This window comes from Passer montanus, unplaced genomic scaffold, assembly GCF_014805655.1.
Source record: "Passer montanus isolate IOZ18808 unplaced genomic scaffold, ASM1480565v1 scaffold2, whole genome shotgun sequence".
NCBI lineage: Eukaryota > Metazoa > Chordata > Aves > Passeriformes > Passeridae > Passer > Passer montanus.
The window spans coordinates 22,019,548-22,046,828 of NW_024366591.1; the positions used below are offsets into that span (position 1 = coordinate 22,019,548).

A 27,281-nucleotide genomic window follows, 5' to 3' on the forward strand; every position below is an offset into this window, starting at 1 on the left:
GCCCCGGCCCCATGGCGGGGCCCGCCGCCCCCTGGGCCGCCCTGCTGCTCCTGGCCGCCCTGCTGCCCGCCGCCCTGCCAGGTACGCCGTGCCACGCGTGTCGCTGCCCGGCGGCGTGGGGCAGGGAGGAGCTCGGGGTCTCACGGTGCTCGGGGATGCCCGGCGGTGCCGCTCCCTGCCGCGCCCGGCACGGGGCAAGCGCCGCGGGGACGCCGCGGGGACACCCGGCCAGCCGGGCCCTCCCTGCCCCGGCACAGGCACCTGCCGCTGCCCCTGGGCGTGCGGGCCCCTCGCCTGGCGGGGAGGGCAGCCGCAGAGCCGGGCAAGCCTCGGCACCGAGCGGCACCCGGCTCTCGGAGAGCACCGAGGGTCACTCGGGACCCTCCGTGGGTTAGCCCGCTGCGGCTCTGCCGCGTTTCGGGCAGCTCCGGGGCGCAGGGCTCCAGCCCACAAGGACGCTCGTGGCACCGGAGGGTGACAGCCTCCCGCTTGCCTTCAGCCCGCGGATGCCTTTCCCCCCTGGAACCTCGTGGTTCCATGGTCCCGTCTGGGCTCTGCTGAGGAGCCCGCTGGCGGGGTGAGCGGCACTGACAGCGGGCAGCGCGGCGCTGCATCTCTCCGGGAAGCCAGGGAGATCTCTGTTCTCTTCGTTCCCGCCGCCGGAGTCCTGTGGATCGCGCCCCGCATCAGCCTGGGCGAGGCTGGCGCTGCTGTCAGAGCTCCCCGGGCCCGCAGGATCAGGTTTAAGCTGCTCTGGAAGTGGCGTTGTGGGAGGCAGCGGCACATCTGCCCTGTGCTCTCCCTTGAGGAAGCAGTGCGCGATCACTGCAGCCCCCGCGGCACTTTTTGCACCGCAGGCAAAGCTGAACCGAATCTCCTCAGCTTGTGGCCGCAAGGTCTGCAGCAGAGCACGGCTAAAGACAGGGTACAGACACACATGCGGAGGCATTTCAGCGCCAGAATGTATCTCTTGGGGTTACAGTAGCCAGAGCCACCCAGGGACACTTGCCCCCAGGCTCCGGATGTGCTGGCTGTCCCATCTCCAGCCCCGTGCTGTAGTCGCAGAGGAGCCAGCCAAGGACTACAGCATCCTCCCCAACTCTCCTGCAGCTCTGGGCTGTGCGGCGGAGCCCGGGACTTCATGTCACCCGTGGCTCCTGTTGAGTTTTAGTGTGCAGCTAAACATCCGGAAAGGAATGATCTGCTTAACCTGGAACTATAGTCTCTCTGCAAGTTGCTGTGCCCGTCTGGGTTAAGCTTGGGATCACACTCCTGGAAGCGATTTTATAATAGTGCTCCCTTGTGGCAGTGGTAAATGGAGGGGGAACTGGATCTCTGGGGCTGCCTGCTGGAAAGTGAGAGGAGGAGGGAAGGGAGTGGGGGAGTTTTTGTTCTGCTGGTGAGGGAAACATCGTGAGAAATGTCATAGCCTCTGAGGAAAAGTGTTAGCTGTTGAGTGCATGCAGGCTCTTGCTTCCCTGACTGTGTAATGTCTAAAGCGATTCTTGCAGATTCTGATACTTCACTAAAAATTTTGCATGTAAATCCATATAGCCTTTCCTTGTTTGCAGTCTCACACCAATGTGCTGTAAAAATTAGGCCAATTTCTGAACAAACCCAAATGTGTTGGCATAGTGCTGCACAGAGCTCTGCGTGCTTCCCAGCTATGGAACTCTGGAGCACACCAAAACCTGCTGGAGTTAACCCCAGAGTGGCTGGACAGGACTAGATGTGGGCTGCATGGGTACTCCCTGTCCTTGTTGGTGTGCTGGCCACATTGAGTGGACACCACTTTCCTTCTCCAGTCTAGAGAGTAGTTTATAAGCTACTAAACACAGGCTGTGTCCTGAGCAAGTGCAGTCTTGGGCAGGAGGGCTGATGGGTTCTGGAGTTCTTTCTCAGGGATAAAAGCCATTGCTGAGCATTTTTGCTGCCCTTGGTACTGCTTTCTCACACTCTAGCTGTGTTTGAAGTGGTCCTGCTGACCACCTTTACTGCTCTGTCTAGGGGTCTGTCCCAAACCCACTCTGCCCTTTGGAGCCTTTGTCCAAGTGCCGTGTCTGTGAGACAGGGAGGCTGCCTTGGCTCAGCAAACAGGCTCCAATGAAGTGAAAAAGCCCTTCAATTTTTGTCTGTGGAAAGAAAAGAAAGATTTTTCCCCAGTAAGGGTCTGGCATTGGGCTGGCGCTGTCATTGACTGTGTTCTGTTTATCAAAATAGAAAGTCAGTGTGGGGCCTGTGCCCAGGATTGTTGTGGCAGTCCTCGGGCCAAAAAAGCGTAAGAGAAGGGTGTTGTGCTGGAGCCAACTCAGGGGGCAGATCCCATTTGTGTATTGCCAAAAGAGATTTGTTGCTTGCTGCCAGATCCCATATGTGGAAGAATGGATACTGACTACAGAAAACAGTAGTCACCCTCCCACCTTATTAGCTTAGACAAACAGTATTCAAGAAAGACCTGCAGCCAGCGGGGGAAATTTGGGAGAAAAATTAAGAAGAGGCTATGCTCAGAGCAAGAGCCTTTCTGACAGCAGCACTAACTCTCATTTTCCTTCCTTGTCTAGACACAAACAGAGAAAGCAGAAGGGTCTCCAAGGGAATTTTCCACTTCATTTAGCTCTGAGGAATGTATCTCCTCAGTTATTTAGGACAGTGCTGTAATGGTCTTAACTGTATAGCTCCGTACCAGCCTCTGGGTGTGTCAGATGTATGAAAGCTCCTGTGCCGTCCAAGTCTGTGATTCCAGCTCTTCAGACAGCACATGGACTGATTTTGGCTGGATGTGTGGTTAAGAAGATGCTTGCAGAGGCTGATCTATACAGAAAGAAATTAGAAGGGGGGGGCTGAGTCGATGATGCAGCAAGACAAAGACACGCCAGCAGGGGGAATGGGATCTGGTGTCTGTGATCCAGTGTCTTGAGTGTGCATTCAATTGTCCAAAAATATAGCTCAGACACATTCAGTGATCATATTTCCCATGCAGTACACTCAAAAGTGACTTGTAAGTTCTCAAGATAACTTAGGTTGGACTTTATATCTGCTTCACATTGTATGCAGCTGTCTGCAGGTGGGCTGTTGTCTTCACATGAAGGAAGCATAGCAGTATTTCCACCAGGTGCAGTTTCTGGTGCATGTCTAGGACCCATGGTTTCTCTAGCTGGGAGTTATGTAACACATCTCTGTCTGTCACTGAGGAAGTGCTCAGGAATGTGGCTAAGTTGGCACTGGGATGTGCTGGCACCAGGCATTAGGTCTCTTAAATTTATGCTGTTGCAGCTCAAGCATAATCAGGACTGGAACCTCTTCCTAACCAAAGACCTCTAGAATGAGCTTGTGTTTAGTAGCTTGGGTGTGATCTCAAATATGCAAAAAACTGCAGCCAAATCAACACTTCCCCCCCCACCCCTTAGTTTTGAAGTGTCAGGATCTGCTTATCTTGTTTAACTTGAGTTACCTCTCTTCATAAATTAGTATTCCTTTACTCCCCTTCACCTGCCCAAGTGAACCATAGCTAGGTGCATGCATGTATCATGGGAACATTTACCTTTTGTTGTGCTTTCTGCTGGGAAAGAGGAGGGGGCATGGATGATAGGCATGTCTCCCACAGACTGCTAATGCACTAAGCAGGAGGAGTGGTCACTTCCCCAGAGGAAATGGTGTGGACATTGATGTGCCTTCCTCTTGGGAAGCCCCTTGCTGCTATTTTCTCTCCCAAGCTGCAGGTGTACCACACTTTTATGAAGCCTTGAGAGGGTTCCCCAAGCCCAGCAGACTCTGTGCTATCCTTCAGGCAGGTGCTAACACTCCCTGTTGTCCCTTTCTACCCCTGAAACTGCCACGTGTCATTTCTCTTTTACAGCTCCCTAAAGCAACAACACTTTCACTGGTGTGCTGCACTGCGGGATTGTTTTGATTCCTTTGAATGCACATGACATTTAATTCACTTGCAACTGTGAGTGTTTTCATTTTTCCTCAAGATGAGAAAGATGGCTTCACCTCTGCAGCCAGTGTCCTGCCCAGCACTAGAGGGAGGGATGAACTGCTGGGTTGTGAGGCAGTGAAATCCAGAGGAGAGCAGCAGATACTGAAGCTGGGGAGATCCTTTCCCTCTGTCTCTTGGGAAGCCCAAGTATTTTGCTTCCATGTGGGTTGAGAACTTGCATTTTGGCTGTGTTTGCACTAACATCATAGCCCCTGAGGAGTGGTATGGCTTACATTTTCAGGTCAGTAGAGGAGTGGTGGGTGTCTTGAAGAAATGTGAGGTTGTCTGAAAGATCCTTTGTTGTGCATGACCCAATGGAAAGCCTTTGAAATCGTGTTTGCATTTTCTTATATGAGTTTGCTATACTGCTGCTTATTCTGCTGCACTGTTGGCTCCAAACCCTACAGTCTGTGTTGAATGTTCACAAACTGAAGTGCCAAAATAAGCACTGCCAAGATCAAGACAGTGGCTTAAATTGCACAAGATTTAAAGTAAACCAAGAACTGCTGAGATCTTCTGCTTTGCTGTCTGTTCTCTGAGTCTCGGGACACACGTTTTTTAATTTCCTCCACACCCTGGATGCCTAGGGATTTAGAAGGGTGGTGTGGTTTAGTCCTGTGTCTCCACTGCTTGCTTCTTACTAAAGAATCATTCAGACCAGCGGGATTTTGCACTGTCCTTGTGCCTGGCTAGACTGAGTGTGCACACTCCGATCCCAACTCACATTTATTCTTACTTGAGGCACCAGCAGCTTTTGCCTGCAGCACCTCTCTGGTTGGATTCATTTCCTTTGGGGGTGTACAAGCACCTGGAAAGTGTCTGCTTTCCCTGGTTCCTCTTTAAACTTTAGACAAGCTTGTAATGAAAAATAACTTTTTCCACAGTGTTCCACATGGTTGAGTGCTTAACTGCTGTGCCGGTAGCAGAGTTAACAAGAGCAACATCAAACAGTGTTTACACAGCGTCCCCTTCATTGCCTGGTCTTGATTTGCCTGGGGAGATGAGAGCTTGTGCTGACAGCTCATGTGCTTCTCGTCCCCAGCAAGACCTGTGCAGGCTGCTGAGCTCCCTCTGCCTCCTCTCTGCTGGATGGGACCTGGTACCCACCTCTCTCCAGACCGCTTGTCCTGTGTCCTGCCCTCCTGAGGTACATGGCTGCTGGGTCATGTAGCTCTGGATATGACAAATCCTCCTCCCCAGTTCCCTGGAACTGCTGTCTGGGATGTCACATAAGGTCTTTTCTCCTACTCAGAGTTTCTGCAAATGTCTACTAAAACTTCAGCATGTTTTGTACTGTTCATAGCACTTTCAGGATGCTTAAAATCTCTCTGGGATAAACTGTACCTTTCTCAAGCAGCAGTCACTGTACGTCACTCTGATTGAACATGTAATCTCTAACCCACTGTTAGCTCTTCATAAATGACATCTGTGCAGTGGGACACAGGAGCTTTTCCCATCTGCCAGGTTGGGTTGTGTACCCTGGCTTTGTCACAACTCTGTGCTGTGGTTAGAGCTGAGCACTCTTCAGTGCTTCTGAAATCAGGCTGCATGTGTCTCCATTTTGGTATAGGTGCATGCATTTGGCAGGTCTGTATTTAAAGCAAATAATCTTAAGAAGTGGAGAAGCAAGGAAAAGTGGAAGAAAGACCCAAGACATGTAGAAATTGTGTGCTCTCAACAGAGACCTTTTCCTAAACAAAGAGAAATTGTTAGTTACATCAAATGTAATACTGAAATCCAGTGGTAAGGAAGGCAGTCCAAGCTTCTCCTCATCCTGGAAGAACACATAAAATGTACATCCAAATTTAACTATGTACACATTAAAAAGTGGTCTGGAGAAGTGTGCATTTTAAATCAACCCTCTTCAGTGAGTAACTCAGTCATCAAATCAGCTCTTCATTAAACAGAGTAAATTACTCTTTGAGGACTGTGGAGTGTGTTCATATTTCACAGTTCCAGTGCAGCTATTCCACTATTACATAGTTATTAAGTCCTCTTGGGCATCCTGCAATGATCCTGGTTCCAGCAAATCTTTCTGACTGTTGTATTCTGCCTGCACTAAACTGATTATTTTTCCATTGGAGGAGTTGGTTGTTCTTAATATATACATTTACTGTAAAATAAGAGGCCACTCTTCAAATGGTTATTTGTCATGTTTACTGTAGAGTTGACTACAATATTTTGGCTGAAACTTTTTTTTGGGAAAAAGTGCAAGACTGCTGGAGCTGGAATGTTAGTGTTTCCTTGTCTTTAAAAATAAGACAGAAATAAGAGAAATTGGATAGTCAACAAAATTTGTTTTGGTATTCTGTTATGAAGTGCTTAATCCCTTCTTTCAGAGTGGTGTCTTTGGAAGGGTGCACAGAAGGGTTTAGCTGGAATCAAGGAAAAACTACGGAGTATGCCTTAAAATTCCTGCAGTGGAAAACAGCAAATGTAACTGGCAAAACATGCTGCCATGGCTGGAAGCTTGTGGTACCCAGAGAACAGCCCAAGCCCTGCCACCTGGCTAGCCAGCCCTCTCAGAGCCCCTGGATGCTCCTGCTGTTAATGGAAGGGAATGTGGGAGCAGCACCCGGTTCCCAGCCCTAGCACCCATCCCACAGCCTGAGAAGTAGCCAGGCTTCATGTTTCCAGCCTCAGGAAGACAGCATTTAATTTTGCCTTTGCTGCTGAGATCTTGGGGCAGGTCTGAGAGCACTGCAGGACACAGGCTGTAGCCAGATGGATGGAGAGCTGGATTTAGGTGATAAAGCTCCTGCTGGGTGGTGTCTTGCTTCATGTGGCAGCCCCATGGAAGCACCTAACAGCATCAGAATCTGCCCCTGCACGAGTAACTGAGCTGCACTTTCGCACAGCCTGCATATCTTTCCCTTTCGTCACCTTTTGAAGCCATGCCAAGTTCAGTGACATAATTGTGTGGTCTTTAGCACGGGATGAGTTGCAGATGGCCTCAGCTCATGCTCCAGGAGGCTGCAGCAGCGTGAGGCCGACAGCGATCCGGTGACTTGGCCGAGGGCTCGCTGCACTTTGCAGGAGTGGGTGCTCTGGGTTATGTGTTTGCAGCCTTGCTGGCTGGGTCAGCTGAGCTTCGTGTCCCAGCTGTGCCATCAATCTCATGTTTCTGGTCTCCCAAAGCAGAGGTGCTAAAAACAATTTAAAACCAAATGGCGGTGATGGAAATGCTCCATTTGGCTTTGCTGGTCTGAGACTTCAGACTGATTTCAGGTTGCATGTATTTTTAATAAATGTATTTGATAAGTGTCTAATGACACACAACTGGGGAGGTGGGTGGGGATCACAAGGTGTGGTTTCATTCAAAAGTCTAGGACAGACTTTGAAAGTGACATCTCATCTTTCCGAGCTCCACTGGCCCTGTTTTAAAAACGACTTGATTGCTTTTTCCATGCTGTGCTGTGCTGAAGAACTGCCCAAGCTAAGACTCTACTCTCTTCTACTTGAAATTTTCTAAACAAGAAGTAATGTCTTGTGAATTGCCCAGTTGCCCAAAGCTGAATGTATGCAGAAGCAAAATTGCTGTCTTTACAAAGAAACAAAGCCAAAAGAAAATGAAATTAACCAGAAAAGCTCTTCCGTGATAGCACAGCAACAGTATTGAAATCTAGAAAGTCTAAACCTTAGACAGCAACATCAGCAAGCCAAATTTCCATGTTAGATGTGTACAGTGATGTATTATTTTGTTTGCAATGTAGTGATTGCTCTTCCAGCGCATCCTTTTCTTCTCTCTTAATGCCTACTGCAAGTCAGGCTGATCCTCCAGGAGCCTGACTACATGCTTAAATGGGAGTCAGGGGACAGAATTCTCAGTGGGGACTGTACATGTTTTCATGAAAGCCCTTCCCAGTCAGGTCAGAGCTGCTGTGTTTCAGTTGCTGAGCAAAAATTTGTTGTCACAAGATGTCTCAGACCATATGTGCTTCTCATCTGCCCTCCCAGCAGGTCAACCCCCAGTGCAGGATGTGCCATGCTCCTTGGAAGTGCTGATTGCTGAGGGCCAGACACCTCTGCAAACACACTTTCTTTCCTCTGCAAAAACACCTGTTTAAATTACCCTCAGGGAGGGATGATGAGTGGTATGAGACATTGTAAGATTCTGGTTGTGTTTGGTGTCACATTGTGCAGATCGGGCTGGAAACCTGCAGCTGATGATGTGAGAAAGGAACAGAAACGAGTGTGAAATCTTGGAGGGATGGAAACTGATTTCAAACCACTACTTAAGTGAAATTAAAAGAGAAATGGCTTTGAACTGGCTTAAGTCTTTCCTTGTGGTGGTGACAAGCTAGCTGTCCCATGTTATGCTGGCACAGGATAGTCACAGGCAGTGTGGTGTGGGCTCAGCTGTGCCTGCACAGCAGCACAGTGGGAGTGTGCCTGGGAGAGGATGGTATTCACACTCCCCCTGGGAGTGGAGGGGAGGAACCATCCATGTGTGTGTCAACAGAGGGAAGGGAGAAGGAAATACAAGAAACAACAAGATTTTTTTTTTCTAACACCAGCAGGGAAAGAGGAAGGATTCAGCCCAGTGGAGAGAGCTGAAGTGAGAGCTCAGATAACTGATGGACCTCAGGGTCGGTGTAAGCATCAGAGTATCTGATGAGTTAGTGTAGATGTTTCTAAAAGAAGGTGGTGTGTTTGAAGATGGCAGAGTTATTTTTAGCACTGTTCTACCTGTTGCTTTTCTTTGGGAGAAGCAAGATTTTTCTTTGGACTGGACACTTACAGAACAAGCTGCTAGTAATTGTAGTGAGGGTGGCAGAAACAGACCCTATGAATCCAAACATAAGAGCCTCATAAAATTAGACATAGAGTTTGCAAGATTTTTGGCAATACGAAATGAACCATTTGGCTTTTTCAGCAGTTGGACCTTTTGCAAATATAGTTTTTCTCTGCTTGTGCTGTATAAATATATTTTTAAAAACCCCAAACTTTTGTTATGCTTGTAAGTAGTCCCCATAAAAACCAAGAAGGCAAATAGTGAAACTTCAAAATGCCTGTAGGAGCTTTTGAGTAATTTAGGGCCTCTTTGTATGGAAGGAAATCACTGTGTTTCAGGAAGCTTTGCAGCTTCAGCAAAATGTTTGTGCTACTGAATGGTAGCAGATGGCCAACCCACAAAAGGTTAGCAAGTTGCTTTAGTTACTTGTAAAACAGTGCAAATTCCCTTGCCTTGCTCTTAGCAGCCAGCCTTGGTTTGAGGGATCCAAGCTTGGAACTCGTCTCTGCTGTGCTGCAGGGCTGCTTCCCCAGCACTGGCCACACAGAACACCCAGATTCAGGCTGCCCGTAACTCTCTTGGGTAACCTGTCCTTGCCATGCAGATCCAGTCAAAGCCCTGTGACAGCAGAGATTGCCACTGCCACAGAAGTAAGGACTGGTTTTCATCAGAAACTCGATTTTGAAGAGAGAGGGAATTATTGCTCATCACCACATCATTATAGGTCACCAGCATTGGTGATGGGTGGGTCAGAGCTCACAAGCAAAGCAGGCAGTGCTGGGTGAGTGTTTTGGTGTTAGAAAGCTTCATTCCTCTGAACTGCATCAGTGCCAGCGTGGTGTCACAGGTCACCTTGAAGCAGTCACAGGGGGCTGATGAATACACCCTTCCACTGCATCCTTCCTTCCAAATCTCCTGCTTTGGGTGTTCAAACACCAAACATGAATAGCATTAAATAGGAGTCATGTACGTTGGTACATAGTTCTGGCAGCCTGCTAGCTATGGCATGTTAAAGACTATGGAAGTCCTTCTGAGACTTGCTCTCCTGATTTTTGCAGAGGTTTTGTTAACAGGAAGGATTGGTTTTCTTCCCCAGAGGCTCCTCTTGCTGTACATCCCACTGGTTGGGGATATTCTGTGCTCTGTGGGGAGAAGCTGCAGGTCTTGAACCTCAACACTGGAGACCAAACCAATGTAGATATGTGAATTTTCAGTTCTAAATATCCCTGGGCTAACCTAAGGAAGATGGAGTAGATTCTCTTTTACAAACCTGCAGAGCTGTGGCTGCATCATTCTTATATGTTCAGATGCTTTTTAAGGTTATTAATTGGGTAAAACCTTTGCCAGCTGTCCCAGTACTTGACAAATTGTGATGGGGCGAATCCAAGTGGCTGCTGCTGTTTGTCTCAGTTGTGTCTGCTCAGCTATGACAGAACTGCTTATAATGTGTGAAACAGCCCAGGGCTTTGCATGAAGACATTGCTTTGAATATGACTGCAGAAAGTTGCTCTTTGGAAAAGAAATGAAATAGGGAAGTAATTTATCATTAATGAAGATCTGTGCCTATCTGAGCCCAACCTAATACGGAGCTCTGAAGAATAGTAATCGTAGTATTCTGTCCATTTCCCTGGCATGCACTTTATCTAGGATCTTTGAGCACTTTTTGAAAGAACTTCTGCAATAAATATTGTGGAATTAAGTTAATTAGAAGAATCAAAGAGGGTATTACTTCAAGACGTGAACCGTGAACCATTTCATATCAGAGATAGATAAATAATATTTTTGTGGGGTTTTTTTTGCATTTTCTCTTAGGAGGAAGCAGCAAAGGCTATGTTATTTTAAGATTTATGTTTTCCAGTCTCTGTAAAGAAACTTAACTTCTGAGAGCTGCTAATGAAAGAGCAGAGACCAATGTTGAGCCTGAGTTTTGATCTTAGCGAACCTGCACCATGGGAAACTAACTTTTCTGATTTATAAAAGGCTTTGAAATGTGAAATAAAAATGAAGAGTTTTAAATTTTATTTTTCTTCAATGCATGATGAAGCTTGAATTCCTACTCTCTGACTTTGTCAGTCTGAGGCATTTTTGGCAGTTTCAAATGGAAAGTTGAACATGCACTTCAACTAGAGATGGAATGGAAAGACTTTACATAAACATATGAATCTCCAGTAGATTAAAAAATATGTGCTATTTCACCGGGTAAGGGAGAAAATTTATCTGTATTGAAGTGGTTTTGGAGAGAAGTGTAAATCAGACATCCCAAATGTAAGTGGGATGCTTGAGGATGATTTGGTGACGTCTATGGTATGCACAAAGGAATGAACTGAAAGCCGAGCCACAGCATCCAGGTTGCCAATGTTTTGGATTCAAACCCAATCTTAATTTCAGAAGTATCCTACTGATCATCTTTTTTTTTTTTTTTAAGTGAAAATCAGTTTTCTGAATAATAGTTGAAGCCATGAGGTTTTTTTACTAGTTGTAGCTTGGTTAACACTTGCTGCTGTGTCCACAAATGACTGATGTAATCAGTTTGATGAGTGTTAAAGTGGCTGAGATGAACAGGTTTTTTAAGGGTATGTGAAGGTGACTGAGAGTTGTCACTTTCTTCCCACAGCCTGTCACAAAATACAGAGTAGGCTCTAGGCTACCATTTGTCTCCTGCTTTGAAGATGGGCCATGAAACATCCCAGCAACCAATAGCTGGGAGAAATTTGGAAGGAAATTGGGTGTTTGGATAGAAGAATTTAATTGATAATAAAATTCTCAGACAAAGTGAATAATATGAACGAAGCTGTGTGCTTTATGGATGTTGATAACCACTGCCTGATGAGGTTGGAATGAAAGCTGGTGCAGAAAGGAGCTGCGCTTCCTCCTATGACTTCCCCTAAGCCTAGTCCATATCCTCCATGAGGATAATTACATGCAATGTTTTCTTCAGCCTTTGAGCAAGCAGGGCCTCATTCTTCACTTGAGTGCTTCTATAACATGCCACTGGTTTTAATGAGACTGCACGGATGTGAAAGGAGAGCAGATTTAGGTTCATAAGAAATGATCCAGGTGCACAGCATAAAGATGCTGCCACGGTTTAGTTAGCCTCCTAATGAGCAGTGCAATTTTAATAGGTGTGTTTTCCTTTCTGGAGATCTATGGCCATACTGTGGGGAGGAGGACAGAGGTTGGCTCACAGAAGCGCATGCTCTGGCTCTGACTTGTGTCCCCTGCCAACCCACTTCAAAGCTACCTCAGGCTGCGGGCACAGGGGGAGGGAGCAGTGGTGCAGGGGATGCCTGACAGCCTAGAAACAATACTCTCTTTTTTTACTACCTCACCTGTGGGCATCCTTTGAGGTCCAGCTAGAGGGAAATAAGCCATCTCATCTGCAAGCCTGTGCAGGGGTGACAGCAAATGCGGGTAAGCTGTAGTGCAGTAACTCACATATCCAGGACCCACGTCCAGTCTGGGCAGAGCAGCATCGTGCAAGCTCCATGCTGGTGTCAGTGCTGGAGAGAAGGGCATTTGTGGGCTTGTAATCCTGTCATCCTTCCCATCTAGCCATACCCGTGTGGGCATCAGCTGTGGTTGGAATTTGTCCTTCAACTTAAAGAAAGCTCTGTATATATTTCCTCATGTGGAAATGAAACATTTCCTTGGTGGCAGCTTCACAGAATGTGAGAAAGCTATTGAGACTAAGTCAGTCTGAGCAAATATGCTGTCTTATTCCAGGTTTTCATGAGTAAGAGTGTTGGTGCTCATCATGGGTTGCGCAGCCAAAATCCTGCCTGGGTTCCAAGTGGCACTTGAAGTATCCCCATGCCTCTGACCGCCTTTGGAATGTTTGAGGGACAAGCAGTAGACTGGTGAGCAAAAGGGAGCAAGCTTGTCCTGCTCTCCAAGAGCTTGCATGGAAGAGCCTGTTGAAACCCATGAGTATGCCTCAGGCATCAGTGACAGATGGATGCATGAGTGCCCTTGGGTCTGCCCGTTCAGGAGCCATGGAGCTGCTCAGGGGGATCCTGCTGCCTTTGGAATCTCTCAGGAATTTCTTCTCCTACCTTCTCCTGCAGTCACAGAGAGCAATATGAACTGTGCTTAAAACCTACTTCCCTAAGGAGAGTCTTGCCACTCGTGATCCCAATGGGCTTCTTTAACACTGATGAAGCTGTTTCCAGGGCCAGTGCTGTCAAAGGCCCCAGCTTTTTTAGAGGTGGCTGTGAGGAGAGTGTGAGAATGGTGCATGTGTACAGGTGGAAGATGGAGCTGCTCAGGGGGATCCTGCTGCCTTTGGAATCTCTCAGGAATTTCTTCTCCTACCTTCTCCTGCAGTCACAGAGAGCAATATGAACTGTGCTTAAAACCTACTTCCCTAAGGAGAGTCTTGCCACTCGTGATCCCAATGGGCTTCTTTAACACTGATGAAGCTGTTTCCAGGGCCAGTGCTGTCAAAGGCCCCAGCTTTTTTAGAGGTGGCTGTGAGGAGAGTGTGAGAATGGTGCATGTGTACAGGTGGAAGCCAGGGATATCCCAGGGAAGATGTGGCTTCCAAGTATTCAGGACCATGTTGTGAGTTTTTCTTCTGTGCTGTCCATTTCTCTCCAATGAACAGTGTGTTTTCAATACCTTCTTTGACAACAAAAATGCACATTAAATTGTAGTATGAGTGAAGTGTCCCTAATTTTAAAGAGGAAACTAACCAAAATTGTAGGTCTGTTAGCTTTGTGGCAATATTTTGTTTGCTCTTAACTTTCCTGACATGGTTTTTATGTATTGTGTGCTTCATCCTAGATTGTTAGAAACAAAGGAGTGACCACAGTTTATAGTAAATGAAGGACATGAATATGAAAACAACAATAAAGTGTAGGTGAAAGCAATGTGGTGACTGCAGTCATGAACACGGTGTGGAAAGACACAGACTTTGAAGGGGAGTGTTTTATTCCTGACAATGTCTTGCCATGGCATAAGTTGCTTGGTGTGGGTTCATGTTCTAATTTTCTCAGGCAGGTTTCCTTCCTGTCACTGAACTTCTGGCTAGGGCTAGAGCACAGCCTGTACAAGGATTATCTGGGGGAAAACAAGCTGTGTTCTAGCTTTATCCTGTGTTTTCTTCATGTTTGTGATTGAAGTCAGATTAAATCCAGACTGCACTATTTAAAGCAGCCTCAGGCTCTGATTTATCTCAGAAACAGGGCTTAAGATGTTGTAAGTTGATATTTGTGCTATTTCTACAACTGAATGTCCTGTGAAGCCAAGAGATGAGAGTTTCTTGCACACGAGGAAGAAACTGAGTGTCACAGGAGCTGCCAGTTGAGAAAACCAGGAGTCTCGTGAGGCAGTGTGGTGTCAGCACTGGGAAACCTCAGGTGCATTTCAGTGGAGAAGCACTAATATTCCCTTTATCCTGCAGATGAGGAGTTGAAGGGATGTATATGAAATCATTTGGGGTCAATGGCTTTATCAGATCTATTGACACCTCAAGCTCTTCCTCCTTGTTGATTTAAAAGAAATAGGTGAACTTTGCTATAAACTTCTTTTTCTGTAAAATCAGTGAGTTCCCCCTCTTGCAAATCAAATTTCCTGTGACAGGCTTGATGAAGTAGAGGTTTCCACTGAAGCCACGGAACTTCGGGTCAAACTGGAGTACTATAGGCATCTGGTCCCTTCTTACAGTGTTCCATTTTTAAGTTTAGAAAAGGTTAGATTTGAAGTCAGTAAACAAAGATTGAAAGGATACCTGTATTAACATTTGAAACTTAGTCAAATAGTATAGATCTGATTTTTATTTGTTATCAAAAACTTAAAGGCCATAAGCGTAATTCTGCTGATGGTACCACCTAATCCTCAGACTGTTTTCTGGACTGTCAAGGAACACCTGGAGTCAGAATTATGACTCTGTCCTGCACAGGAAGAAAAGTCCTTATGTTGTCAGTCATTTTGGCAGTATCTCTGGCTGATATGGTTAAGGCATGTAAAAGAGAACAATCCACCAGAAATAAAATTATTTTCACCAGATAGAGAACTTCAAAGACTTCAAATGTAAGCAAGCTAATATTATCAAGACCTTCAAAGATGCATTGATGAGAATCCAAAAGAAAAATAGACTAATATCAATGTGAATTAGTATTATACAGCCAGGTGGAGGAAATGTATCTAGACAAAGGGATAGTTTGAGTGACAGGTTTAAAAGCCACCTTTCAGTGCTGGTTTTGGAGTAGCTGGCTTTAAGAACACTTCCAAAATGGGTCTGCCAAATGTTCAACTTTTTCCATATTTTACTTATTAGGGAATTGGGAATAATTAAAGTTTTTATGACATACAAAGTACATTCTTCATAAATGCTGGTCCCTTTTCTGTTAGTGATTGAGGATTTTATTTTAGAAGGGTCACACCCCTACATACTGTTCCTGATTTACAGAGTGTGCTATATCCATCCATATCCATCTCACTGCCTGATGTTTGGAAGCTTTCAGGAAGCCTGCTGCTGGAATAGGTTTCATGTTTTGCACTCCCAGAAGTGGCTGCTGAGTTGAGCAGTGGGCTGTACTTCTCCAGGAGCTGAAACAGTGGCCTGATGTAAACCATGTGTTTTGGAGCCCAGGCCATGCACATTAGTGTGGGTGGCAACAAGGAGCCCCAGGGCCAGAGCTGTGCAGCCAGGAGAGCTTGAAAATCACCTGCTCAGCTCTTCTGGACTGTCAGGGGTTTCTGTCCTGTCATTGGACCTAAAGGAGTGATGACTTGGTGCCTCTACCTCTGGAGCAGGGGTAGATTTCAAAATAAGTTGAAGACAAAGTGTGCTACCAAGGCTTCAGCTGGGAACTATGAAGGTTTAAGCTGTGAGAGCAGTGAAGAGCTTTGAATGCAGTCTTGAATCAAAGAACTCAAATGCATATGGGAGGGATGTGAGGGATGAATTTAAGTGCTCAGGAGACTGATATCAGTCTCCAAGTGACAATTATAAGTGAAAAACGTATGCTGTAGTGGCACAGCTATGTAAAACAAAGCAAGGGGACTGTTCATAAGGCATAGCTGTCCAAAGCATCTCTTGAGAAGAACGTGGAAAGACCAAGATGGAAAATGCAAGTTTTAAAATTGTAACAGTGGTGTTCTGGGAGATGTATGGTTCAGAATGGTTGGCTGTTGCTGTTGCAGCTCTGGGCCCAGTTGAAGGAAGTGTTTCCGTAAGTTTTTGTTGCTTGGTTAATGCATGCAGCAAAGCACAGCTTACTGAGTCTCAGTTCTGCCTTGCTAAGTATTATGATTTTACCCACTTGTCATGCTGGCTGGGGACACTATCCATGCCTTTGTAGTTGCCATTTTAGAGGGAGCCACAGGTGGGCCCTAATCCATCCCTGCATTTATTGTTGGTTTTCTCTGGAACCCTCGACTGGCAAACCCTTGCCCAGGTATATGCTACAGATGGTTGCACTGATACAAATGATGATTTTCCATCACCTGTGATGCCTGTTCAAGCCAACCAGTCACCTGCAAGGCAGTAGGGTTAGAAGGCAGCTCTGTCCTCATGGTGACTGGCAAGAGGAGGATGCCCTGCCAAGGAATGTGCACATCACATTAACCACATCCCTCACATGTGGCTGCAGTGACTGTGCACTTCATCTGTTCTGATGCTGGAGTTCTTGGTAGTGCCCATACCTGCCTGGTGAGCAACGTGGTCACTCATGATGTTGTGCATTTTAAAGGTTTTGGCTGTATAAATATGCTAGCAGATGTAGATGAGCAACTTCATGATTAGGACAAGATACCAAGGGTGCAGTCTTCAGAGAGAACAGACAATTACAGCCCAATAAGTTAATGGAAAGGAGTCCCCTGGCTCAGCCAGTAATGGTGAGGGCAGCCCTGTACCTTTGCTAGCTGGTTTCACCTGCTCTCTCCCCTCAAGGAACCCCCATAGCTGTTGTCACTCCAGTACTGCCTTTCCTCCAACTCAGTGAACAGGCAGGTGTTGAACAACACTCTGAATGGGGCCATGCAGACCATGGCTGCAGTGTGCTCTGACAGTCTTTGTGAAGTTCCTGGGGGCCTTTGCACAGTGGTTTGATCACTGGAGAAGCCTGGATGTAAGGCACCCAGAGCCAGTGGGTGTGAGAGACAGACATAGCCCAGCCTCAGAGGGCTCCTTTCGGAGGTCACTGATGCAGAAGGAAGCCTGTGCATTGATGTCAGTGGGAGAACATGAAGCCTTCAATAACTCATTGTTGGTTTTTCCTAAGTCGTAATACACGTGTTAATTGTGAGTCTGAAAAGTGCCTTGATCCACTGTGCTTAGCATTCAGAGTGCTCTTCAAAGGGAGCACTGGAAACTTCTGTTGACGCTGTCAATTTAAAGAATGTCCTCCGGATGCCAGGTAACTCCTCTACAGATGTCTAATGAATCGCTTTCCTTAAATCAGACATTACCGCTGGATACTGGTCCTCTGCCCAAAACTCCCGACCGGAGCCCAGTGAATTATGGCACAGATTCCATTGTGCTTTGCAGGAACTAGAGCGTTCCAGTCCCTGCTTTCTGCGCCAAGCAGAAGTGTGTGGAAATGTGCTAAATGATTTTTTTCTTTTTTTTTTTTCTGCAAGAGACAAAGGATTTTTATGTCGCTCGCCTCTACTGCTTTAACTGACTATCTTATTTCCAGGAAGAGATCTGATGTTGAGTGTACAAATTAGTGGCATTACAAGAGTTGATCAGCCCACACAGGGAAAAGACTAACAGTGCATTTTAAAATGCTAGGGGACCCACCGACCCGGTAAGCCTCAGGGTGGATTTGTTTTTCCATTTCAGTCCTACTTTCTCTGGTCATATACTTAGGCTTTTACATGTGTTAACTGCTGCACTGCTCTGAAGATCCCCACTGGAGCTCGTGTTCTGCTCTGTGCCAGGGCAGGTCTGATGGAAATCACTGAGCCCAGAGTCTTGCGCATTTAGAGCAGTCAGCACATCACAGTTTGGAGGGCCACATCAGCACTGTTTGAGCTGGCTCATCCACTGCAGGAAATATCTTTGCAGAGTGAACTCTTCTTGGGATGGCCCCAATCCAAACTCATTGAAGCTGGTGAATTGCTCACATTTTCTTAACTGAGCTTGGGTCATCAACTTAAAAAAACCCCATCAACTTAAAAAAAGTCCAGTAACACTTAGAAAAAGTGATATAGGGCATTAATTTTTGAGTGGAAAACAACCATCTTCCTGTGGTATTGTGTTTGTCCTCTTCTTTTCTTTTCTGTTGATGTGGCTTGGGGATAGCTGTGGTGTGGCAGGTAACAGTCAGAGTATGTGAAGGTAAGGAGGAGAGCAGCCACCCCTGTGTGGATTGCTGGATGAGAAAAGTGAGATGTTTTCTTTCTCCTGTATTTTTCAGTTATGGTAAAATAATGTTTTTCTTTTCCTCTTAATGAATAATCAACAAAGGTTGAAAGCCTTAAGTTGCACAAAGGACCACAAAGCTTAGACGCCTGGCTTTGCTGGTAAAGCTCTGCTTTCACCTTGCCAAATACACTCTGTTTCATAGTCTATTTCAGATTGGGTGAAAAAATAAGATGGTGTATCTGAATTGCTCCAACCCTTGTAGCCAATAAACAAAGTGATTTACATACTGGAAGATGGTAAAGAACCATGTGGAAAACAGTGCCTGTTGGGGCATGAAGAAGAAAGAAGTGATCATGTTGCAATCTATTTTTGAAAACAATATGTTTTTTCCTGTGAAGGTCTGACCATGATACAGCCAGTACATGAACACTGCCACATGGATGTGGGGCTTCACTCTTTGACTTCCCTGGTGCTTTCTGTGGGGCTGGAATTACTCAGTCTTTCTGCACCCCTGGGCAGAATCCTGTCTTAGTGTCATGAGCTGCCCAAAAAGGGCACCTGTAGAGTTGCCTTAGGATGTGTTTGCCATGTGTGTCCTGAACTTGAATGTCACAGCTCAAGCAGTTGCATCTAGGAGTTGCCAATACAATAGGTTTTATGAGTATGAATGTTTTACAAAGAGTCTTACCTCATAAATGGAATTGAATTTAGAATTGCCAGCTAAGGAATTGAAATAGAGTGTCTCTTTTTTCCTGTTCATTAATTAACTATCTTTTTTTTTTTGCTACAAATACAGCCGACATCTTCATGGAGGTAGGGCTTGAATGCTTCTGGAAATGCATAGTATGCAGAGTGTTGTTTCCAAAGCAATAGTTCAGAGATCGTTCATTAATTAACTTTTTTTTTTTTTTTGCTACAAATACAGCTGACATCTTCATGGAGGTAGGGCTTGGATGCTTCTGGAAATGCATAGTATGCAGAGTGTTGTTTCCAAAGCAATAGTTCAGAGATCTAGGAACCGCATCTGGCTGGGGTAGTTTTCTAGTCCTGGTAGTGGTTTTGAGTGGAAACGTGCAGGGTGTCTGTAAACTGAGTTGCTCAGCTTTGAAATTGGATTGCAGATTGTCAATGATGCAAGGTTCTTATCTCAAAGGACAATTAGTTGAGCTTCGGGAGAAGTTAAGTTCTTAAGACATCCTTTTTCAGAAGGATGAATGAACTGAGCAGTTCAGTACGTTTTCTTTAACATTTCATACTGTTTTGTCTAGTAAACCAGCACTAGTCTCAAGTACAGAGTTCAGAATCAGTAAGTCTCATTTGATGCTTAGAACTTAATTTAAAATAAGTTCTATGATTAAAATAATAATAAAAACTGAAATACCACCTTTCCCCTAAAAAACACTGCAAAAATTCTGCCAGTTTGCTGTTGCACTGCAGATTCAGATGATTTTTGGTCACGTTGACCATTGCAGGATTTCATTTACCAGCTACCATTTTTGGTCTTTTCTGATGACTTTGTTATCTCCTAGCAGCTGCAATTTCTGCCTCTAAGCTGTTACTTTGGCCATGGCTGGGTCATTGTACTCAGTCTCCCAGACTTCCGCCTGAAGTGAAAAGAGAGATTGATAGTTGTTTATAAACTATATGAATGTTGTCCACTGGCTATGCCAAGTTATGTGTCATCTCTGCAGCAGAACATATTTTATAGGTCCAGTTTTCCAGTCCTGAAATTATGGGTACAGTTTTTGTTGACTGTGGGAGGCAAAAAGAAAAATTTGTACCTAGACTTGTGGTGGTAAATTGAAGTGCTTGATTTTTTGTGACCTCAAATTTCAACCACTTTTTCTGCTTGTATCTTAATAGATTTGAGTTGTTTGGTATGTTTTCCCCTGCAGTTATAGATTGATTGCTAGGGGTCAGTACTTCCCTTTTCTTCTGGAACTATTTTGTGTTTTCCTTTGCTAGATAATTGATGAGACCCTCTGCAGAATCTGTATGATTTGGCAAGTGCAAGCTGCCTCCTTGTGTGGTTGTTCAGAGGATGTTTTACCCTCAGCTTAGACCTTGTGCTTTGGGCTTACATAATTTGTAAAATGCTTTCCTACAGTACAGGGACATTTTGGCAATACTAGTGGATGTTTCATCTGTGAGAAGTCAGTCTCAAGGCTTTAATCAGTCCTGAATTTTTGGGGCCAAGATACTGTACATGGATTCCTGCAGTTCTAAGTAATATTGGATTTCTAGACTGAAGAAAGTGAAAGGGAGTGACTCTTTCTCATTTTTGAGACTACAGAAAAGCATTTTATTTTAATGTAATTGCAGGTAGATCTTTAATGTAATTGCAGGTAGATGAGTTCTGAAGGTGGTTACCAGTCACCAGAGTGGAAGTCCAGAAAGCTGTTACATTAGTTTTGGAACAAAAGAGAAAATGTTTACAGGGGTAAATAATGGGCAGATGAGGAAGACTCAACCTTAAGTTCAGTCAAGTACTTGGTAGCTAATTCTTTTAAGACTGTTCAAGACTCTTGCTCCTGGGGAGTTCAGTGTCCCCACAGGAAGGGGCATCACTGGGAGTTGAATGACTTAAATGATGCATAGGATTTGTTACTTCCTCCTCCCATCCCTTCTCTAGTGAGTAGCTTAGGACAGTTCGAATTTTTTTGTTTGAATATTGTTGTTGGTGGTGATGATGGTTCTGAGGGATTTTTTGGAACATGCATGAGCCTGGTCAGGAGAACAAAACTCTGGTCTTAAGGATACAATGAGTTTTTCTGGTTACTCACTGTCTACAGTCCCAGGGTTATCCTCCTTGTGGAAATTCAGATTTTTTTTTCCAAGAGCCAAGATGAGGGTGGGAGACCAGGACAAGGGGATGCTGAGGTTCAGGGGCTGTGACTGCAGAAGACAGTGGCTCTGTTGGGGGCTTAAGGAGTGTGAAATGTCCTTCTGACTGGGAAGTGCCAACCCTTTCACATAGCTAAACCCTGTGGGACAGCAACTTGGCAGGTACTTCTGTGGGGAGGTGTGAACTCAGCTTCATCTTCCCCTGTGTGGCTTCAGCCTTATCCCAGACCACACTGATGGCTCCTGGGCTGTGGTAAACTCCTGGTGCTGCTCTTCATTTTTAATGAGAAGTCCCTTTCTTGTAGAGCCTGGAACAGACTTCACACAAAAGTGAAGTTTGTTTTTGATGGATCAACAGTTGTCAGCAATGCCATTTTAACCATTGCTGATAACTCCATCTTAACTATTGCTGATAACTCCATCTTGGGTGCCTTCAGACTCCTGCCGGTCAAACTGTGATGAGGAATGATAAATAGAAGCTGGAACTAACTAATGAAATAGGAGCAATGATAGTAGAGTGTGGTGCTGCCCTGAGGAAAGTAATTGAAGCCTTGGAAAGCCCTGGTTTTAAAATCTCAGCTGATTCCTTGCATTCATCCTTAGGGTCGACACAATTCTCTTTGCCTAAAACCACATTTGTTTTAGATTGAATGTTTTCCATATGGCTCTCTGGCTGGGCTGGTTCCTTTTGTATCCTTCATCCCTTGCAACTCTCTATTTTAATTGCAGATGAAAGCTGCAGCTTTGGCTGGGGAAGCAGAGCTGTTGGGCTGCAGTGTTCTTCCCAGAACATACAGGGCTGCTGAGAGAAAACCAGCACAGTGTACTTCCACTGCAGCCTGGGAGAGGGTGGCTGGTTGAGGGGAGATGTTAATCCCCTCAGCCAGGGCTGGGACACTCAAGAGAAATGTGGAGATCTGGGCATGTGGTGCCTACTAATGGCACGTGGGCTCCAGTGAGGGAGTCAGGCTGGCTTTTTCCAGTCCCAGGAGGACAGGGAAACATCTCTCAGCAGCCAGCTGCTCCTTGGTGGGAGGCTGCAAGAAAGTGACTTCTTGGTGAGAGCAAAGCACATGTAGTGCTGTAACGCTGGGCAGCATCTGCAGGTAGCTGTTCAAGAAGTTTGGGTTGGACATGAAGAAACTGTATAAGAAATACCATGGCAGCAGGACCAGGAAAGAGATCATACCCCTGTATTTGGACTGGTGATACTCAGCTACTTTGAGTTCTGTGTCCAGTTTTGGGCCCCTCACTACAAGAAAGCCATTGAGGTGCTGGGGGAAATCCAGAGAATGGCAGCAAGTCTGGGAAAAAGCTGGAGCACAGGTCTTATAAAGGAACATTGTGGGAGCTGGAGTTGTTAATCCTGGAGAAAAGGTCTCAGGGGAGACCTTATTAATCTCTACAACTTCTTGAAAGGAGGTTGTAGTGTGGTGGGAGTCAACCTCTTCTCCCAAGCTGCAAGTGACAGAACAAGAGGAAATGGTCTCAAGTTGCCCAAAATAAGGTTTAGGTTGGATACTAGGAAATTTTTTTTCACTGAAAAGAGCTGTCAAGCCTTGAACCAGTGTGAATTCTTAAGTGAATGCTGCCAGCTTCTCAGCAAATGTTAAAAAATACCCAACTTGCATGAGGTACCTTTTACAATGCTCAAGGGATCATATTATAGGGGTTTGGGAAGTCAGGAATGAAGGCATGTGCAGAACAGACATTTTAGATATGTGTCTGTTGGAGAACAGAGCAATTAGAGATGGGTTTAGGAGAAAAGAACCTGCTTTTGATAGTAAAACTGTTTTCATTTTACACTGTGCTTCATTTTACACTGAACTTTAGCTCTTCCCAAAACAATAATGTACCAGTGTGCCTGAAGTGGGGAAAGTGGGTTTAAAAAAAGGAAAAGAAAAAGATTTAATCGGGAAAGCTACATGACATCCCCAGTTTCTGGCAGTGGTCCTTGTATTACGATATGTTTTCACTTTCAAGGTCTTGCACCAGTCTGTCTGAAGGGCCTGGGAAAAGGCTCTGTTGAGTGTTGTACATCCCACTTGGAAAGCTTGTTTTTACTCCAGTTTGGCTTTACAGAAACAATTAAAAAGCTGTAAAATTATGCCCTTTGTTCTGATCTTTATACATGTGCTTCCAACAGACATACGTGGACTGCTGATATCATGTGCTCCATAGTAACTATCATGGGGTTTGTGTGTGTGTTTGCTTATTTTGTGAAGAGAAAGGCATGCCAAGCAGACCTCTGAGAGCACGAGCTCAGTCTCCAGACGGCAAGTTACCTTTTCGGTGGAAACCACCTTATGGAGCAGGATTCAGAGGTCCACACAGCAGATCCCAAGGCTATCCCCGTGGATATGGAGAGAGCAACCGAAGGATGAGCTATGCTCCGATGACACAAGTGCGACAAAACCAGGAAGCAAGAAAACTAGGTGAGTCAAATTTCCCTGATAGCACCTGTCTTAACCAGCACTCTTCTACAGCTGCTAGGTGAGCACACATCACATGCTGTCCTAGGTGTCAAAAACCCTTCTTCCTATAAATGAAAACACGTGTTTAATTGTGTCTTAGCAGAGGGAGGGTATTACGTAGAGAATAGGGTGGAAATTTTAGGAGAACTCAATGCTATGTCAAAGTGACACCATGTGCAAGTTTGTCATATTAACAGCGGAGGGAAAGGATGGAGAGAAGAGCCATAGCTCAGATTCTGCTTGCATGTGGTGGGACCACTCTGAAATCCATTCTTCCTTATAAATGAAAAAGGTTACAGGAAACCTTCTGTTTTTTCCCTGCATGCACAGCCTCTGAATCAGTTCATGTGGTTTCACTGCCATCAAGGAGCTCACAAGGACGGAGCCAACCTGTCTATAGGTCATCTTTAACTAAAAGAAAAGTCACAGGTATGTTTCTTTCACATCTACTGTCAATGAGTGGAGACAACTGGATGCAAAGAGATAGCTTTGTGATTTTTACATGGGAAGTCTTTTGGTGGTAGAGCTACTAGGTTTTTCTCTTTGTGGTAAAGAGCTTGATGGATGTCTCTAATTCTCTAACACAAGCAGGATTAATAAAATAATACAACTTTGTAACATGGTTGGTTGAGTTTCTATGGTCCTGTTTGTTTTTTTTTCCTTTAATCTTCTCCTCTCTATCTACTGACAAATGTTCTGCATTGCAGTAACTGCATGACAAGACTTGATTAAATCAAAGCCAGCCCTCCCAAAACGATATGCCTTCTTTCTCTCAGATCTATAACCCCTTTTTTGAAGGGTTGATTACCAGAAGCATCAACCTGGCAAAAGTTTTCACTTACATTGGAAAAAAGTCATTGCATGCTGCTGCTGCTGTTAAAAAGGATGACTGAGATTCTGAGTCACCACCATGCCAGTGTGCTTTTTCACCCCCTCACACTGTGATGTGAATGGTATGGGAATGGCAAAGTGTTTAGGAGATTTTGATGGTGATAAACACCTATGTCAGAACTGAGAATTGTGGTTGAACTGTTTGGAATCCCATCTCATACCTTTTCCTTTCTCATGCTCACTTTCTTTCTTCAGGTGATGTCATTGCAATACTTTGTAAATAGGCCCCCTAAGCTATTTGTGGGTAGTGGATGGGTCCTCTTGGTCATTTTTGTATAGTAGCTGTTTGGCATGGAAAATCTGGAACTGTCTGAAAACTCTGTGTTAAAAACCTGTTTGGAAGAGGGGAAATGTGCCTCCCTGCTGCCTGCCATTTGTGCAGGCAGTGCTGGGTTTTGGGCTAATACCCTTCTCTTGCTGAAGAGAAGGGCAATCTCTCCCTGAATTTCAGTCATATATGAGTAAGATCCCTAGAGAATGAGATCATCCTCCAGAGTTTACTGGCTCCTTTCCTTTCCTGAGACATCAATATTTTTTCCAATGTTGCTTGTCTGTAAAACACTGTCTGGAAGGTCGTGCCTTGTACATTCTGTGCCTTTGGGAGACTTGGAAATAGTTGCCATTACACTAGTAAGGAAAAGTAATAAATCTCTCATTGGCCAGTAGATAGACTAGACTAAAACAACTCTGATGGACAGATAGAAAAGGGAACCTCATCAAAATTAAAAACCTCAAAATATCAAATTAGTTTCACTTAATTTTAAAATTTTGTAAATTATTTGCAAAAGGTACTCTGATATGTCATACAGCCCACTTCAATGATTTTTTCTTTATTTTTCTTGTACACCATACAAAAAATAAAGCTGAATTCAAACAACCTGTTTGAAACAATCAAAACCATAAAATATACACTAATTCTCCCTTGTGAAAAAATTTTTGAAGAAGGTTTTATTGCCCTTCAAAATGAAACTCAATTTTAAAATCTCAGAATTTTCTTTAAGACAAAATTTCTGCTCTCCAAGTACTTCTAGCAGTGCATTTGCCAGAGATGGTTAATATCAGGATGCTAATAAAACATTTGCTGTGAGTAACAGTTTGGGGATGAGTAGAATACTGAAGGACTGTAGAATGTATTAGTACTATGGCCTTGCAGGCACACAGCTAAGAAAAGAAATTAGCTTTCCATGAAATACCATCAGTAATCAATGTAATTAATTTTCCATTCCCACTTGTATTTCTAAATCAACTGTGCTGTGTGAATATTATAGTGTCAGTTGAAGACATTTGCCTTTTTTTATGAGAACTCCAATGTTGTTAAGGACATGCTGTTCTGTTTTGGCTTTTCAGAGGAGGAAGAGGTGGAGGTGGCACAAGACATAACTGTTCGAGTTATGTCCTCTCAGTCTGTGCTTGTTACTTGGACAGACCCACTGTATGAAAAGCGGAAGGTTGCAGCAAACAGGTACTTAGCCCCGGGTTTTTAAATGGCTGCTGAAGGGGAACTGCTGCCAACGCTCTCCTGAATGCTTTTGCATTCATTTAATTGCTGTTGGTTATGAGAATAATTTAGCTTGCCTCATAGCACCCTGCTCGTTATCATTTAGAGATCTGTGTGAGTGTTGTACTCACACAGGGGTTTACATCTCTTCTGAAATGTTGCCAGCACCATCTCTGGTGTTTATTTGGCTGTTCCAGTGTTGGTATATCACCACAGCCAGCAAAACCCCAAAGATGCATGGGCAAAGAAGGAGCGGGTCCAAGGCACAGTCCACAGAGGTGAGGTGTTGAGTTGAGTTGTCAAAACATACTACAACTTCGAGATGACCATGCTGTAGGTGGAGTGGGAAAGACACATCACTGCAGTGGGAAAGACACCCATCATTGCACCCTGCATCCTCTGACCCTCCAGAAAACCCATGCAGTGGAGGCTGAGCAGGCTGGGGCTCCTCTGAGTGAGAGCTTGGCTTGTGGCAGCATGCTGCAGCAGTTGGAGACCAAAACAAACAAGAAAATGGGCTGGAAACTGCCAAAGATCTGAAAACGCTGGATTGTGTTGCTCAGCCTGGGAATACTGACGAGCTGTGCAAACTGCTGCTGAAATGCCCTGAGAGTCACAGCAGGAAAACTGGTAATTTTAGATGTTCTCTATTTCTTTGTGGAAGCAGTTATCTAGGCAGACAGGTGGGAACTGAGCCCCTGGTGCTGCTCTGGGAGCAAGGGCCTGCCAGCAATCCAGCCATGCTCATGGCCATGGGGCCATCTTGAAGAGTCCATCCTTTGAAGTGAAAGCAATCACACTCCCTTAGATGAAGGAAAAATACACTGGGTTTTGTTGTTGCTACTTTGTTGTTTGCACTTTGGTAGATTCCTCCTTGAGCCCCAGCAGGCTACTTGAGGGCAAAGCATCCCTGTCCCGCTCTGGTTCTGCTAATGCTAGGCTCCCACATGCTCACTTTTATTTTCCTGTGTTTCTGGTGCCAGGCAGTATAATGTTCGCTATCGGGAAAAGGGGGAATCGGCAAGGTGGGATTACAAGCAGGTGTCCAACCGGCGGGCACTGGTGGAGAACCTGCTGCCAGACACTATGTACGAGTTTGCTATCCAAATCTTGGAGGGAGAAAAGGAAGGCAAATGGAGCGTGTCTGTTTACCAGCGGACCCCAGAGGCAGGTATGCATTCAAAGGGTTCTTGGGCTAACACAAGTCATAGGGTTTGAGCTGACAGAACGAGCCAAGTGATTGCTTGGGGCAGCAGAGGGCTGAGATTATGGGAAAGGTCTCATTACTGCTGCCTGCACCCCTGTAATAGTGAAGCACACCAGAGGAGCACATCCAGCTGCTCTTGTGGTGCAAGGAGGGCAAAGGGAAGTGGCTTAGGAATTTTTGCAGGATGGTTCAGCACCTTGGACCCCTGCAGCTAGATGTGCCCCTTCCTTTGAGAAGAGCAACCTGGCTTCCATTCCTCTTTGTGGGCAGCAAATTTAAATTCTCCCTCCACCATGGAGAAGCTGTCAGACCATTTTTGGTACAGGGAAGTGGTCCATAA

At 45.2% G+C, this 27,281-nt stretch overlaps 1 protein-coding gene across 1 annotated transcript in view; it reads left to right on the plus strand.

The window, feature by feature from the left end:
• The first annotated feature begins 11 nt into the window (after positions 1-11).
• The window catches only part of FNDC1 (fibronectin type III domain containing 1), a 63,375-nt gene continuing 36,105 nt past the window's right edge, over positions 12-27,281 (plus strand). The window contains exons 1-5 of the mRNA XM_039706865.1: positions 12-81; positions 23,097-23,306; positions 23,676-23,774; positions 25,584-25,698; positions 26,718-26,905. Coding sequence (XP_039562799.1) covers positions 12-81; positions 23,097-23,306; positions 23,676-23,774; positions 25,584-25,698; positions 26,718-26,905 — 682 coding nt within the window. The remainder of the gene's footprint in view (positions 82-23,096; positions 23,307-23,675; positions 23,775-25,583; positions 25,699-26,717; positions 26,906-27,281) is intronic.